The 14,585-nt window shown below is 41.6% G+C and overlaps 2 protein-coding genes across 3 annotated transcripts in view; one reads left to right on the forward strand and one right to left on the reverse strand.

The window, feature by feature from the left end:
- Positions 1–349: 349 nt before the first annotated feature.
- On the forward strand, positions 350–5,881 carry npas4 (neuronal PAS domain protein 4). Its single transcript, XM_005799489.2, has 8 exons — positions 350–828; positions 1,163–1,326; positions 1,418–1,520; positions 2,508–2,808; positions 2,905–3,014; positions 3,139–3,274; positions 3,859–5,546; positions 5,648–5,881. The coding sequence occupies exons 1-8, from the start codon at positions 654–656 to the stop codon at positions 5,674–5,676; spliced, it is 2,706 nt and encodes a 901-aa protein (XP_005799546.1). The 5' UTR covers positions 350–653; the 3' UTR covers positions 5,677–5,881.
- Positions 5,882–12,858: 6,977 nt separating this feature from the next.
- mrpl11 (mitochondrial ribosomal protein L11) overlaps positions 12,859–14,585 on the reverse strand; it is a 77,514-nt gene continuing 75,787 nt past the window's right edge. For both annotated transcript variants that reach the window (XM_005799548.3, XM_023328926.1), the window contains 2 exons: positions 14,228–14,387; positions 12,859–13,070 (listed from right to left, as the gene is read on the reverse strand). In XM_005799548.3, the coding sequence (XP_005799605.1) occupies positions 12,947–13,070; positions 14,228–14,387 (284 nt within the window). In that variant the 3' untranslated portion in view covers positions 12,859–12,946. The remainder of the gene's footprint in view (positions 13,071–14,227; positions 14,388–14,585) is intronic.

Genomic DNA, 14,585 nt, shown 5'->3' on the forward strand with positions numbered 1-14,585 from the left:
CTTTCACAATTCACCGGAGCCCGGTGACTCCGGTTACGTTTTTACGATGGCTCCGCCCTCTACTCGGTTTTGTCCAAATCGGGCTTTTTGCGTCGCCGGAGCTCCCGATTTCAAGCCGACGTCACGACCGAGTAAAGGGAAGAGCTGACGTCGAGGAAGAGTCAGAGAGAGGAGAGGGCAGGAGGGAGGGAGGGAGGGGGAGACTCTCAGCGCGGCTCGCATTCATATCAGGCATATCTATCCCCCTTCCTCCCTCCTCCTCCCTCCGTTTTACGTCGGTGTTGGCGCGTCGGGAGCCCCCCTGCTCCGGTGGAGTCCCAGGCTATATAAGAGACCGGCGAGCAGAGTCCCTCAACCAGATTTACGGGTTCCGGACATCTGAGCCAGAAGAGACGGCGACCTGCAGCCGCCGATTCACCTGCACTCCGAAAGGAGGGACGAAGGGAGAAGGTTTTTACCACAAAAAAAACCTTGCTCTGGAGAAAAAGAAACAGATGAGATGAAAGTCCAATAGCACATCTTCTTTTTCTTCCCCTCACTTCTACAAACCTGCCTCCGACGGGAAACTTCAGCAGATCTTCTAACAGCGCTCCGCTTTACAACTTTTCACCCGGAGGGAGGCTGACGGCTCGCCGCAGCAGCAACAGACCACGATGTACCGCTCAACCAAAGGGGCGTCCAAGGCGCGACGAGACCAGATCAACGCGGAGATCCGGAACCTGAAGGACCTGTTGCCCATCTCTGATGCAGATAAAGCGCGGCTCTCGTATCTGCACATCATGTCCCTGGCCTGCATGTACACCAGGAAGTCCGTCTTCTTCACGCAAGGTAGGAACTGAGACGGCAACCTGTTGATCAATCTCCCGCAGAGTGCGGGGATCAACAAGTGTTCGAACCGAAGTGTGATGGAAATCTGATTTTAGGCTAAAATGTGAATCTATAATCCTTCTAGATGTTATTAACAGTTTATGTCGCTGATAAAAGTGAGAAACTGAGGCTGTCGCTGTCCGCGGTGCTGAAATGTTCGTGTTTCCTCGCTGTCCGCGGTGCTGAAATGTTCGTGTTTCCTCGCTGTCCGCGGTGCTGAACTACAAGCCTCTACTGCGGCATACGTCCAAGCCTCGCTTCTTTCTTAACAGCTGTTTGGTTCCTTCCTTCCCAGAAGCTGGATCTGCTGGTAGCGACCAGGAGAGGGCTGCGTTTCTGTCTTTTCACGAGCTGTCGGAGCTGATGCAGGCGATGCCGGGCTTCCTGATGCTGCTTACCGGAGAAGGGAAGCTGCTCTACCTGTCTGACAGCGTCTCCGAGCACCTCGGACACTCCATGGTGAGACACACGCCGCTGCTGCATTCCTCAACACAGGAAGGTTGATTCAGGTGGGCTTATCACCAGGTATCTGTTTTTGTTGTTGTTTCAGGTGGATCTTGTGGCACAAGGTGACAGCGTTTATGATATAATCGACACTGCAGATCACTTCATCATGAGGACCAACCTGTCTGCTTCTACATCACTTGAGATGGGTAAGACACCGTGTTCTTTTCCTACATTCAGCAGCTACCGTTCATTTATTACACAATGAAAAATGAAAATCACATACTAAACTCTAGCAAAACCCCCAAAACTTACATTGTCACCTTCCTAAAAGTTTTTTTTTTTTTTTTTGCCTCAAACATCTTTTGGAAATAAAGAGGCGGTGATATTTTTTATACAAAAGTTTCACTAAAGACTGACTTTAGATCATAAACATATTCAACCACATCTAAACACCAGCTTCTTGATGTAGAAACTATCTCTTTTTAAAGCTCAACACATATGGCAACCAGCTGTTGGCATGGCAACCAGAGGTGCACTCCTCACAATAAAACAGTAGTAAACTTTTTACTTTACATTCGCTAATATTTTAAATGTAACAAACTAAAATATTTTGTGCTTGATGTCAGCCAGGAGCTTAAAATTAGATTTAAGACCAGAAGATTTAACGTTTGGCATTTCCATATTTTACTTCCTATCAAAATAAGAGTTCAGATATCAAAGAAAAGCACAAGGTACTTCAAATTTTACAGCTGAATTAGCAAGCAAACATAAAAAAATCATTTAAATGCATTTTACCACATAATCGGTTCTTAATAGATGATTTTTTTTTTTGCCAAAATTACTTTTTAATTTTAAGAAACAGTAAATGAACTGGAGTTACAAAGTTCTTTTCCTGCCATTTTGACCACTTAAAGCACTTTACATTAGAGACACGCTCACAAACATTTCTACAACAATGCACAGATTGTTAGACAACTTGGTGCCTTGCTAGAATTGAACTTACAACCTTCCGATTACAAGTTGACTTCTCCACCCACTGAGTCGCTCAGGAAGGTGGTGAAATAAAGATGCTACTTCCTGTATATGTTATAAAAAGCAGTGACCCAAGTGCACACCCCTGTGGTACTCCATAACTAACTGCTACATTTAAAATGTTATTTTTTAATGACTCTCCTCCCCTCTTTCCCCCACAGACCGTCTCTTTCGCTGCCGTTTCAACACCTCCAAGTCGGTGCGGAGGCAGAGTGCCGGAAATAAGCCGGTTCTGATCCGCGCTCGCTGCCTCGCTCCACCCTCCACCGCCAGCTCCTATTGGACCTCCAACCCGGTGTGGGTGTGTTTCTGCACCCCGCTGGAGCCACAGCCCACTCGCTCTGGGTCAGGGCCAGACAGGGACACGACCTCTGCCCCCCCACTGGCCGAGACCAACCTGTTTCTGGCGTGTTTCCACTCCCAGCACGGCCGAGACATGAGGCTCCAGGCGGCACAGGACAGGTGAGTTTGCCCTTCGTTCCTCTAGAAATTGTGAGTTTATTCTGCTTATTGGATAAAGACGTGAAAAATCCCATCTCCTCCCACTCTGCCCTGCAGCATGACTGTGTATCTGGGCTACGATGTGACAGCTTTACGCTCCCGCTCCTGGTACGGCCTCCTCCACCCACAGGATCTGTCACACGCCTCTGCTCAGCACCGCAGCCTGTGTAAGCGCTCCGTTTGCTCAAATTAAGCCGTCCATGCCCACACTGTGCCCACTGGCACATTCACACAAGGATGATTAATGTGATTACACACCGACCATAACATGTTCTCAACTCTTGTTCACAGTGAGGGAAGGTGGAGAGGGCAGAGCTGAGATGGTGGTTCGTGTTCAGGCTCACGATCTGTCCTGGGTTTGGCTCTACATGGTGCTTCAGCTGCAGCATGGAGACGTTCCCATCAGCAGCAACAACTACATCATCAGGTGAGAACGCTCCACTTTCTGAAGGGTTTAAAACAGCAAAACCAACTCCAAATCATTTTTACTATGACCACCATAAAGCTGCTATAGTTTCAGAGAAAATGGGGATGGAACATAAAATAATTTGGATTTTTTTTTGTTCCTCATCAGAAATTCTTTTTGCATTATGGAGAATGTAAACCATTTAGAAAAGTTATGAGTAAGGCTCCACATTATCTGTTCAGAGACCAATGCAGCTGAAGTAAACTAAAGCAAACTTACAGACGTTTTAGTAAAAAAAATACCGAGGCGTTTTGCCTTTGGCATCAAAATTGCAGAAACTTATTTTCACATGTTTTTGTTTTAAATACTCATGTTGATTTCTTTTTATCCGAATGAAAATAAATAATTTGGATAAATTATTTCTTTTATCCAAAACCGATCCCGATTGTGAAATTTCTTATAGGAATAAAATTCCTATGAATCAAATTTTTTGGGAATCCAATTGGAAAAAAATTTAAATGAAAAAAAAAAAAGAAAATCTAAAGGAAACAAGAATGAACTCTGAAACTGACTCCAGGTTTCTCTGTTTCCTCTCTGTTTTTCAGTGACTCTGAAGCCTGGTCGGTGCGCCAGCAGCTCAGCTCCGAGCAGACCCAGCTGACCCTGGTTCTGAGCGCCGGCCCGTCTCAGCCGGAGGGCCTGAGCCTGCAGTCTCCAGAGACCCTGTCCAGCCCAGACCAGGTGTTCACGCCCGGTAGCAGCGGTCTGTCCGCCCAGTCCTTCGACTTCAGCACGACCGGCTGCAGCGTTGGCTCCTCGGACGAGCCGGGCAGCTCCATCGCCGAGCCCATGCAGCTGGAGGGAGACCCTCGCTCCAGCATCTCCTCTCTGGAGGAGGACAGCTTCTTCCAGCCGCCGCCGACAGAAACCCTCTCCGCCGCGTCTTCGCCGACTCCCGTCACGGTGGAGACAGTAGCAGATTTGGACTTTTTAACCCAGAACATTCTCCTGCCCCCGTCCTTCCAGCTCGACCCGCCGCTGCCGCTGCCGCTGCCCACCTCTCAGGCTCAGCAGACCAAAGAGTTTGTGTGTACCCCGCCGTACACGCCGCAGGTCGGAGGAACCAGCTTCCAGTTCAATGAGCCGCTCTTCAGCTTCGACCCCACTGGCACCACAACGCCTCCTCCCTCTGCTACGACCGCCACCTCCTCCACCTCGCTGGCACCCTCCGCCTCTTCCACAGCCCCGCCCACTACGAACCCCAGCCCCGCTCCGCCCACCACCCTCTCCACCAAGCTGCCCCTGGCTTTGCCTGCCCTTTCCACCGACCTGCTGTTCCCCGTTGAGACGTGCAGCGGCGCCCTGTACGAGAAGCTGCCCCCCACGCCCGACAGTCCAGGAGACGGAGATTGCACAGTGATGACTCTGCCAGAGGTCCGCGGGCCGCTTTACGTCGACGTGCCGCTCGGGCCCCTCCAGTGTCCCCCTGAAGGCCTGCTGACCCCTGAGGCGTCTCCCGGCAAACAGCCCTGCCTCACCTTCTTCTCCTTGGAGCGGGAGAAGGAACGGGCGGAGATTTCCCTCCTGGCTCAACACATCAGCTCCCTGGCTGAGGGTTTCTACCTGGATCCTCTTTTGTCCAAACTGTCCCCCTCCTCCTCGCCTCCATCGCCCTTCCTGTCCCCGGCTATCGAAGCGGCGGATCCAGTCCACATGCTGAGGGAGTTTTATCCCGTAAAAACATGGAGAGGTCTGGACATCCCCATCTTCCTCGACGACGATGACTCTCTGTTTGAAGAGAACATCCTAGAAACGATCCTGCAAGACGACTTCGCTCCCAACCTCTCTGCCCCCTCCAGTCCCACCTCCCCACACACCCCAGTGTGTTGGCACCAACCCTCCCAGTTTGAGGGAGCGGGCCACATCTGTAGCGTCCAATCGGCGCAATGTAACTCCGTGGCCAGACGTGGGGCGAGCGTGGCGACGAAGGACGGGGAAGGGCTGGCGGAGGAAGCAATGGAGATGGAGGTGGAGGTGGCGTCGTCGCCCGTGTCGTCTTGCTCCTCCATCCCTGCTTCCCCTCCCCTCATCCTCACCGCCTCCCCGAGCCCCGCCGCCGCCATGCCCGTCGCCTCGCCCACGCCCGCCGTGTCTTGCACTCAGTCCCTCCTGGAGGAACTGGCCGTCCTGGAACCCATGTTTGGGGCAGGTGCCTCGATCGCCCCTGGCTTAGGGCAACAACCTGAGTTGTATCAACTCCAATGTCATCCATCGCCACAGTGCTTCCACAAAGGTGAGCGTATACCTGCGTTTTATCTCACCTTTCTTCTTTTTAATATGTGAAAAACTCCAGTCACTAATTTTCTTCTTCTACTGTCTGTTTTTGTCTTTCAGATGGGAGTGGAAGTGTTCCTCCGTTCTAAAATAAGTCTGTGACTTACTTCATTAAGTATGGCATATTGTCATATTTTGTGGAGACCCTTTTACTGAAAAGTAAAAAACAATTAAGTGTATAAATATACATAATGTATATACAACTTAAGGACTTCATCTCCTACATGTCTGCTAAGAACAAAGATTGGCTATATATTTTTGTTCAGTCATTTCTTCTGTGTAATACTGCAAAAAAAAAAAAAAAAAAAAAAAAAAACTGGTGCCAGATTCACATGACGACCGAATGGACCCAGAACTGCCTGGGTTCTGGCTCCATTTGGTGACCACTCAGCTAGAGGTGCACCGACTGCAGTTTTCAGGTTACCGATCTTTAAAAAAGCCTGACCTGCCGATCCCGATTTTGTCCGGTAACGATTTTTACTGCCTGAAATGTTGCTAAATAAAGTCTGCAGACATGTCCTGCTGGGTGGACAGTGGTTGATTTTTAGTTGATCAGATCCCAAATTTAAGAAAATCGGGTCGGACTTATCGGCAGATCAATTTATCGGTGCACCTCTACTCTCCAGAGCTTCAGAGACGATCAAACTCCAGATACGTATGTGTATTCACTCGTAGTGAAATATCTGTTGTGAACAAAAACAACTGATGCATTTCTTGCTATTTCAGTAGTGGGATGAATCATAGCACTTTTTTGCCTGACATGCAGCAACGCAAACCCAAACCTCAAACGTTACAGGAAGTCAAATGTTTACAATCGTTTACAACCTAAGTGCGAAAACAATCAGTAGAGGGAGAGAGAGAAACAAGATTTCTTGTCTTAAATCTTCTGATTTAGTTCCCAGAACCAGACGGGTTCTGGTTTAAACGCCTTCCAAAAACATAGAAATGGAATTGAAACCGGGATACTTTGAGCTTTGAGTTTGCGACTTTTAAACCTTTAACATCTCATGGTTATCGCTCCATCTGAAATCTTGTGTATCGATGTGATTTGCAAACAAAAAGAAAACATGAAGAACTGGACTCTGATCATGCCACAAACCCTCTGCTACTCTGTACTGTACATTAAGACTCTGAATGTGGACTCATCGGGTCCTCCTCCTCCTCTTCCTCCTCTTCTTTCCCTGCTTTTGGCTGTGGGGCAGTCGGCTGGATATTCTTGCAGCATCAATATTTGCAATGCTGGCAGCTTATAGCGGCTCCTGTGTGCCTGAAACGGCCCCTGGACTCTGAACTCTTCATCCACTCCAAACGAGTGGACGGTCGGCATCGTGGCTCCACTGGAGCGCGGTGCAGCGAGGCACAAATTTATGGGATACCGTCTGTAACTTTAGCAGTGAAAAACTAACAGCGGACATTTGGTTTGTTTACCAAGAAGGAGAGAAAAAAACATGTGAATGTTCATTTTTCAAAGTTATTTTTTCACAATATTATTCCATATATTTATAAATGTCAGAGTTTGGAGCTAAATATTTCATTTTGAAAACTAAACATTTAACTCAGACTAATACATTTAGTTAAAAACTAAATGTTTAGATTTTAGACTTGTGAATTAAATACTTAGTTTGGAACTCTCAGATTTATAAATGTAGGAATAATATGTTCAAAATTTGACTTTGAAAATTTAACATTCTCATTTTTTTTTCTTTGTTACCAGGTAAATAAACAAAATCATCGCTGTTAATGTTTTACAGTGCGACTTAACAAACGGCACTCCATACGAATTGACTATGTTGAACGAGCGATTCTTCTTTTTTGAGAGGGGTTTAGAATACAAAAAGGTTTTGTTTTAAAAAAATGAAAACTGGGGGGGACGGGTGCTATTTCTATTCAGTTACCAAACGACACGGGTTGAGAATGGTACAATTCCCATGGTGTCGACATGCTCACGTAGAGTTGTCTACGGATAAAGTAAAGGATTGATTCCTACGTTCTAGCTATTCAAGGCTAAGTTAATATACATGTGTAAAAATTATACTTCTGTATGTGTGATATTTGAAGAAAAAAAAGCTATTTCATATGCGTTACATCTCAGGATGTAGGCATATGTTCTTTTCTGAAAGGTTGTACACATTTGTACATTTGTATGAAACAGCTACTGGTCTGTACATACAGAAGAGAGAGATTTTTATCGCATAAGATGGAATATATTCTGAACATCTTATTATTATTATTCCTATTATTTACTGCAGAATGGACATTGTGAACCAGTGTTCTATTGTGATGCTTATAAGTGTATTTGGTTGTCATACAAATGCATTTATATTAAAGTGCACTTAATGCTGCTGATGCATTTGTGTCGTCAGAGTCGAGCTCTCTGTTCCTCCCTCATCATCATCACCACCATCATCATCTTTTCCTCCCTCCCCTTCACTCTCCCGCGTTTCTTCCCCCGGAGCGAGTTTCGCTCAGCAACAGCTCTGACGCACACGTATGACGAGACAGAATGAGACACTATCTGACTCAGACTGACGCACACGTTTGGCATTGAGGCTTCTTTTCAGGGGGGCCACACACACACACACACACACACACACACACACACACACACACACACACACACACACACACACACACACACACACACACACACACACACACGTAATAGTAGGAAGACGACTTTCCCCCTCCTTCCTCCTACCATCACCCCTCTTTACAAATCAGAGTCGCCCATATTTGCTGATGTACCTGCGTGGCGTGGAGCTCCATATATAGGCATTCCTGCTCTGACTGGAAACAGCCTTGCGTCTATTCTCAGCCTCTATTCAGAGGCATCAGAGAGGGGAGGGCTGGCAAAGAAAGAGGCTAAAATTAGAGGTACAGTAGGAAAAAAAAGGAGTAAAAATGGAAATGGAACAACCTGATCCCCCAATGCCACAAAAGATGAAGAGACATAACATAAAATAAACCAAATATGCATTTTCCCCCATAAGATTTGCTCCACAAATTGAATTTGAGGCAAATATGAACTCAAAACTCAACATGTCTAATGAAGCAAAGCCTTAGGCGTTGCATTTTTTTCTTTCTGCAAGTGAACATTTTGTTCCAGCGCTACCTGCCGCAGTGGCGCTTGATGGAGGTGAGATCACTGCACACAGCTGACTGCTGCTATCTTCTGGAAAACTCAAGCACTGCACCTTCAAGGAGTCCACTGAATCACTGTGTTGTATAAGAATATAAAAAAAAGGTTAGGAGGAGGCCAAAGGGACAGGAAGGGTTCAAACCTCACTGCAGCTTCAGCAAATCCAGTCCTATCCAATCCTACCCCGACTAGGAAGGACAAGGAAGACTCAATAATTAAAAAAGACATGAAGGTTTACAGTTTCAACCAGTTGGGTAGTAATTAGTTACATTTATTGAAAACATGTACTTGTAGGAGTATTTTTACTAAGCTGTACTTTTTACTTTTACTTGTATCTCTACGATTATTTGAGTAAAATTTCTGGATTTTCTACGCAGTGAATGAAAAACAATTATTGTTTTAACCAATAATTCACCAGACACAGACCTGCAGTTTTTGTTATGGTTTAGTAAGTTTAAAAAATTTTTTTTTTTATTGAAACTGATTCTTTTGCCTGATTTTGTTGTTTTCTGTTACCCATTTAAATTATTTATTGTAATTTTTGTCCTTAAAATTAAAAAAATTCCACTTAACTTTATATTTTAGTCTGTCTGATGATGTAAGTTTTAAATATTAATTGATTGATAATTTGATCGGTAGACTTTTTACCAAATACTTTTTTACTCTGGAGTAATTTCTTGGATCACTACGTTTTCATTTTACTTGAGTATAAATATGTTGAAGTAGTGCCCAGTTTCTGTGTATCCATCTCTGCTTTTAGTCAAGATAAGGCAACTGAATTACTTAAAGTGTCCCTGAAACAATAAAAACACTTCAATGATTTGAAAGACAAACCGCTCGCCTTACATTTTGTGAACACAAAAGCTTTTAATGATATGTATTTCTCTTGCTATAGATGCAGATTGTGGCTGTTTTAGTAACTGGGTGAAATGCCGCCGCCATCTTGTGACGTAACCAGGGTAAATCAAACCATAAACCACAAAAGCTGAGCACACAGAAGTTGTGAGAGATTTCTCTGCAGTTTTAGAAGAAGCCAGATGGAGTGATGAAGAAGAGGAAAATGGATCTGATGAAGGACTGCAGCCATGTTTATTGAGCCACATTGTTCAGGAAGCAATGACGACTCCAACATTTCAGACGGTGAAGGGTTGGATCTTGACAACTTCACCTCTAAATCACTGATCAATAATAATCAGATGTATTTATATAATAATTATTCATCTTTAATTCTGGTTTAATTCAAATAATCCAGTTACTTTAAAGAAACTGGCTGAACTTCTGCATATCTTTCAGAATCATGGCTCCTATTTCCACATCTTGAGTTTAATTTTTCTACTTCTGATAACTGTACAAAGTTTATATGTGATAATATTAGACAAAAACAGCAACGCTCTGCATTTATAGTATTCTGAGAAATATTTACTTTTAAAAGCTTTTGTAAGGCACAGTAGTTCATCTTTTTAAATGCTGCAAGTGTTTTTTTGTGTGTGTGTGTAATTGACACTTTAAATACAAACATAGATTTGCTCTTTACTAATATATAAATTTGACCAGGGACGAATTGCAGCTACAAAACAGAAAAAAACAAAAATCAGTACAAAGAAAGTTATCAACACCTGGCTCATGTTTAGTAATCCTTCAATCAAATTACAAAAATAGTACTGATGTTGATGAATGATTAAGATTCATTTGACTTATGATTGGCAAACATAATACAGTTTATGGTTTTCTTTCTGTACTGTTAGGAATACTGTCTTCTTCTGATGGTGATAAGAAGAAAAGCCTCTACTCTGTGACTGGCTGTCTGACTAAAGAAAACAATTTTAAAGTTGATTACTCTGGGTCTAATGTCAACAATTATTATTAATAATAATAATAACAATAAACAAGTGACTGAACTTGTTTTTGTACATCTAATTTGTTAGAACCCTATTCTATGCAATTATTTACCTACTAATTCAATCACTGGAAAACAATAAATTTAAAGTGGGGATGTTTTCCTCTCACTATACTGTATTATAAAGTAGTTTCACTGTACAAGCTGGGGAAGTATGGAAAAAAATAAAATAAAATAAATAAATAAAAACAGTGTAAGCTTAAAGGCCACACTCTTACAACCATTATGTTTACAGCTTAAAATATCGACTATAAACTAAAAATAGCTCATGTTTTAGAATATGATAAAATAAATGCACAGTTTTAGTTGCTCAATGTTGAAAACATCGTCTAAAATTAACTTAAAATACCTAAATGTGCTAATAGAGAAACAACTTACCGTTAATCCGCGTCATCGGTGGCTATGCTAACTAGCTTTAGCATTCACAACAGGCTATGCAAACTGAAGCTTAGCAAAGAGGTGAGAGGCGGGTGTTTGGGAGGGAGGAGGAGCAGCGCCACAAGAGATTGTGATTGGCAGCAACAAGACCCGCCACCTGGCTCTGATTGGTTGTTTCTGGTTAGCACTGGGAGAAGCCAGAGGGGATCGATTTTTTTTTTTTTTTTTAAAGATTATCTATCTCATACAGTCACAACATAGTGACAGTTTCAAATAAATAAATTTATTTATTTATTTATTTATTTTTTTAGAAAACATACAAACGGCAGCTTTAAATGTGATATCTGTCCATACATCTTAACGGTCGTTCGTGGTACCAGCAGCCTTCAACGGCACCAAGTACATGATACTGTTTACATCCGGGATATTTCGCGCATGCGCACAACGCTGGAGGGCAAAAAGTTATTTTATTGCCATCCCAGAAAATGGTTCTACGAAAACCCTCAAAGTTGTTGTACTTTATTGACCTCATCATTAGGAAATGGTAATTGCAATGAAACTGGAATCGATAATCTTGGTTTGTTACTCGACTATTATTTTTGTTATTTTATTGCCAAATCTTGCTTTATTTCTTATTTAACACCAATTTCTATCTGTGATGCTATCTGTGAAGAGCTTTGCTTTGGTCATTTGAGGTTGTTGTGCCATTTCTATCTATATATACTTATCTAAATTCTTTATTTCACGTTTTTATCCTGAGCATAAATTTGAATTTTATCAATCAATCAAATTTTATTTGTATAGCACATTTCAGCAGCAAGGCATTTCAAAGTGCTTTACATCATATCAAACACAGAAACACAATGCAACATAGAATCAACATTCAAAACACGACATTAAGTCATTTTAAAGTGACACTGCAATAAACAAACTGTAATTTGGCATGAAATTCTGAACATTTAACATAATTAATAGATTTCTGTCTGAAATACAATTGTTTTATGTCTAGTTTTATTAATGTGTCAATGTGTATTTAAAGATAAAAACAAAAATCTCAAAACCACCCACGCAGTACCTGTAAGACCCTCAAAATAAAACATTGAAAAACTCATTGTTTAAATGATCTATTTTTCCTTTTAAATCAAATTTACAGGCAAAGCAATAATCAAAATAGTAGTAAGCTTGAAGCAAAGATTGTTGGGCAAATATAATTAATTTTTTTTAGATTTTTCCTTCTTAGCCACAAGTTAACAAAATGTCTTCAAATGTTAAAATTGCCAACACTGCTTTCAGAGCCCAAGATTACTTTCTTTGGATTTTAAGCCATTAAGCTTAAATATATTTAAAATTAACATGTTTTTCAATAGAAAATCTTTATATTTTGCGTTTTTCCAGCTAAATGTTTATTGACACCAGATCTGATAATTATAAATAATTTCTTTTGTGTACCAAAAAAATCCCCCTAATCTTAAACAAAACTTCAGTTTTTTTGGTAGAAGCTTAAACAATATATTTGCTGAAAGAACAGCGGTTCCTCTGAAATTCAATAATATCAAAAATATCTCTCAGGAACTCTTGAGATTTGAACCAATAATTAATGTGCTGAAACTTTCAGATCCCAGAAAGATTGAAAAAACGTGTGAAATATGGAGGAAACCATCTGCACAAAAATGTCTTAGAGCCAAACCGCTTCCAGAAGTGTTAATAATGGATAATAGCATCAAAGAGGCTGAAGATACAAACCCTACAGAGGCAGAACAATTACCTTCTCCACTCTTCAGCACCAATAAATTACAGTCATAAATATTTTCAGAAGCAGAGTTGATGTTTTTGTTGTAGACAAAACAAACCAGGTAACTCTTTGTTAACATAAAACTTTTATTAAACAGGTTTTAAGCGAATGTAGCACATGTATAAAGTCAAAATAAACAAATACAGGAAACTATTACAGGTTTTTCTTTTTCCCCGCTGCGGCCTCGGCTGCAGCAGCTGCAGCTGCAGCAGCAGCATCCGCCTTCAGCTTCTCCTCTCTCTGCTCCAGGAAGACTTTGTACTCATCTGCTGAAAGACTGGACAGGAAATAAAACAAAATTATCTCAAGGAAACACAGATTTACCACAACTTACCCACAAAAGTGTGAGCAATAAAAAGCTGTCGCCCGGTGGCTTAATCTTAATAAAACTGGACGATCAGACAGACAGAGAACAAATGCTTCGCTGCAGCAGCGCTGAACCAATCATCTTCAGATGAATCCACCATTAACGAGGCAACGATACCAATTTATCCTCTGAGGTTACAAGCAATAAATCATAATGCGCTACAGCTGCAGGAGATGTTAGGTTTGACGGGTTTCAACAGATTCCTTGGAAAGCATTTCATTAAGGAAGCAAAAGCAGAATGTCTCTGAATAATGAGGAAGAGCAAAATAAACAGAGCAGCGTGTTTGTCATGAATGATAAGTATCTGTCTATATGAAAGGTAAAATGGTGCAGAGGAAGTTTGTTTACAACCAATACTCTGCAAAAATAACCAATTTTACCAATTGTCTTTGATCTAGTTTCTAGGGCAAATTTCTTAGTACACTTAAAATAAGACAAAACTAATTAATAATTGTATTTATATTATTTACTAAGGTGATTACTGGTTGGTTGAATAACTTATTTTCTTTTTATAACATTTGACTGAAAGAATATAGTCTAATCAATTAACTCATTATCATATATTGAACTTAAAATGACCTTTAACCTCAAACAACATGAACCTAGATTTTAACACTTAGTCAGATAATAAAGTGTATGTCCATAGATCAATAAAACATGATTTTCTACAAAATCAAAATGCAAACGTGACAAATAAAACAATTTATACCTTTTTTGTTAGAAACTGTATTTTAAAAGTGCAAAAATGCTCTGAAAAATTAGCTATTTTATAGATTAATAATTTGTGGATAAATTATGGGAATTTCAGATTGTTAATGGCTGAATGAACGAATAATGAATTTCAAATTAAAAATCCTTCTTTTTCACATTGAGAAACTTACAATGTTGTAAAAACCTGCTTTGCTGCACATGTTTTTCTTTTTAATTAAGCTTCATAAGAGCAAACGCCAAACAAAAATCCGGTATTAATAGTTTTACAGTTTCTCTGCTGACCTCTAGTGGACATTTGAGGGCATAGCAACATAATCTGACAGAACTCGTCCTCAGATTACAGATTCTGAGCTTACTCATTGACAACTTGGATTCCCAGCGAGCGGGCTGAGCCGATGATGGTTTTGACAACCGTCTCGAGGGAGGCATCCCTTATCTTGAAGCACTCGTCTTCACCTTTGACCTTCGCGATCTCGTACACGGCTTTCACCGACACCATACCCGCCGTCTCGTGGCCTTCACAGTTACAACAAGAAAAAGAGAAAGCAATTTTCAGCTTGTGCAAGTCAGAGAAAGTTTTAGGACAGCAACCTTAAATTTAGCATCAAATTGTTTTACTTTAATTGCAAAAAGTATATATATTTTGTACAGTTCAGGCTCAATTGTTGCTCTGAGTGAGTTGCCTTTTTTCAGTCTGTATACTCAAGGTTATGA

Source organism: Xiphophorus maculatus, chromosome 23 (assembly GCF_002775205.1).
Source record: "Xiphophorus maculatus strain JP 163 A chromosome 23, X_maculatus-5.0-male, whole genome shotgun sequence".
NCBI classification, from domain to species: domain Eukaryota; kingdom Metazoa; phylum Chordata; class Actinopteri; order Cyprinodontiformes; family Poeciliidae; genus Xiphophorus; species Xiphophorus maculatus.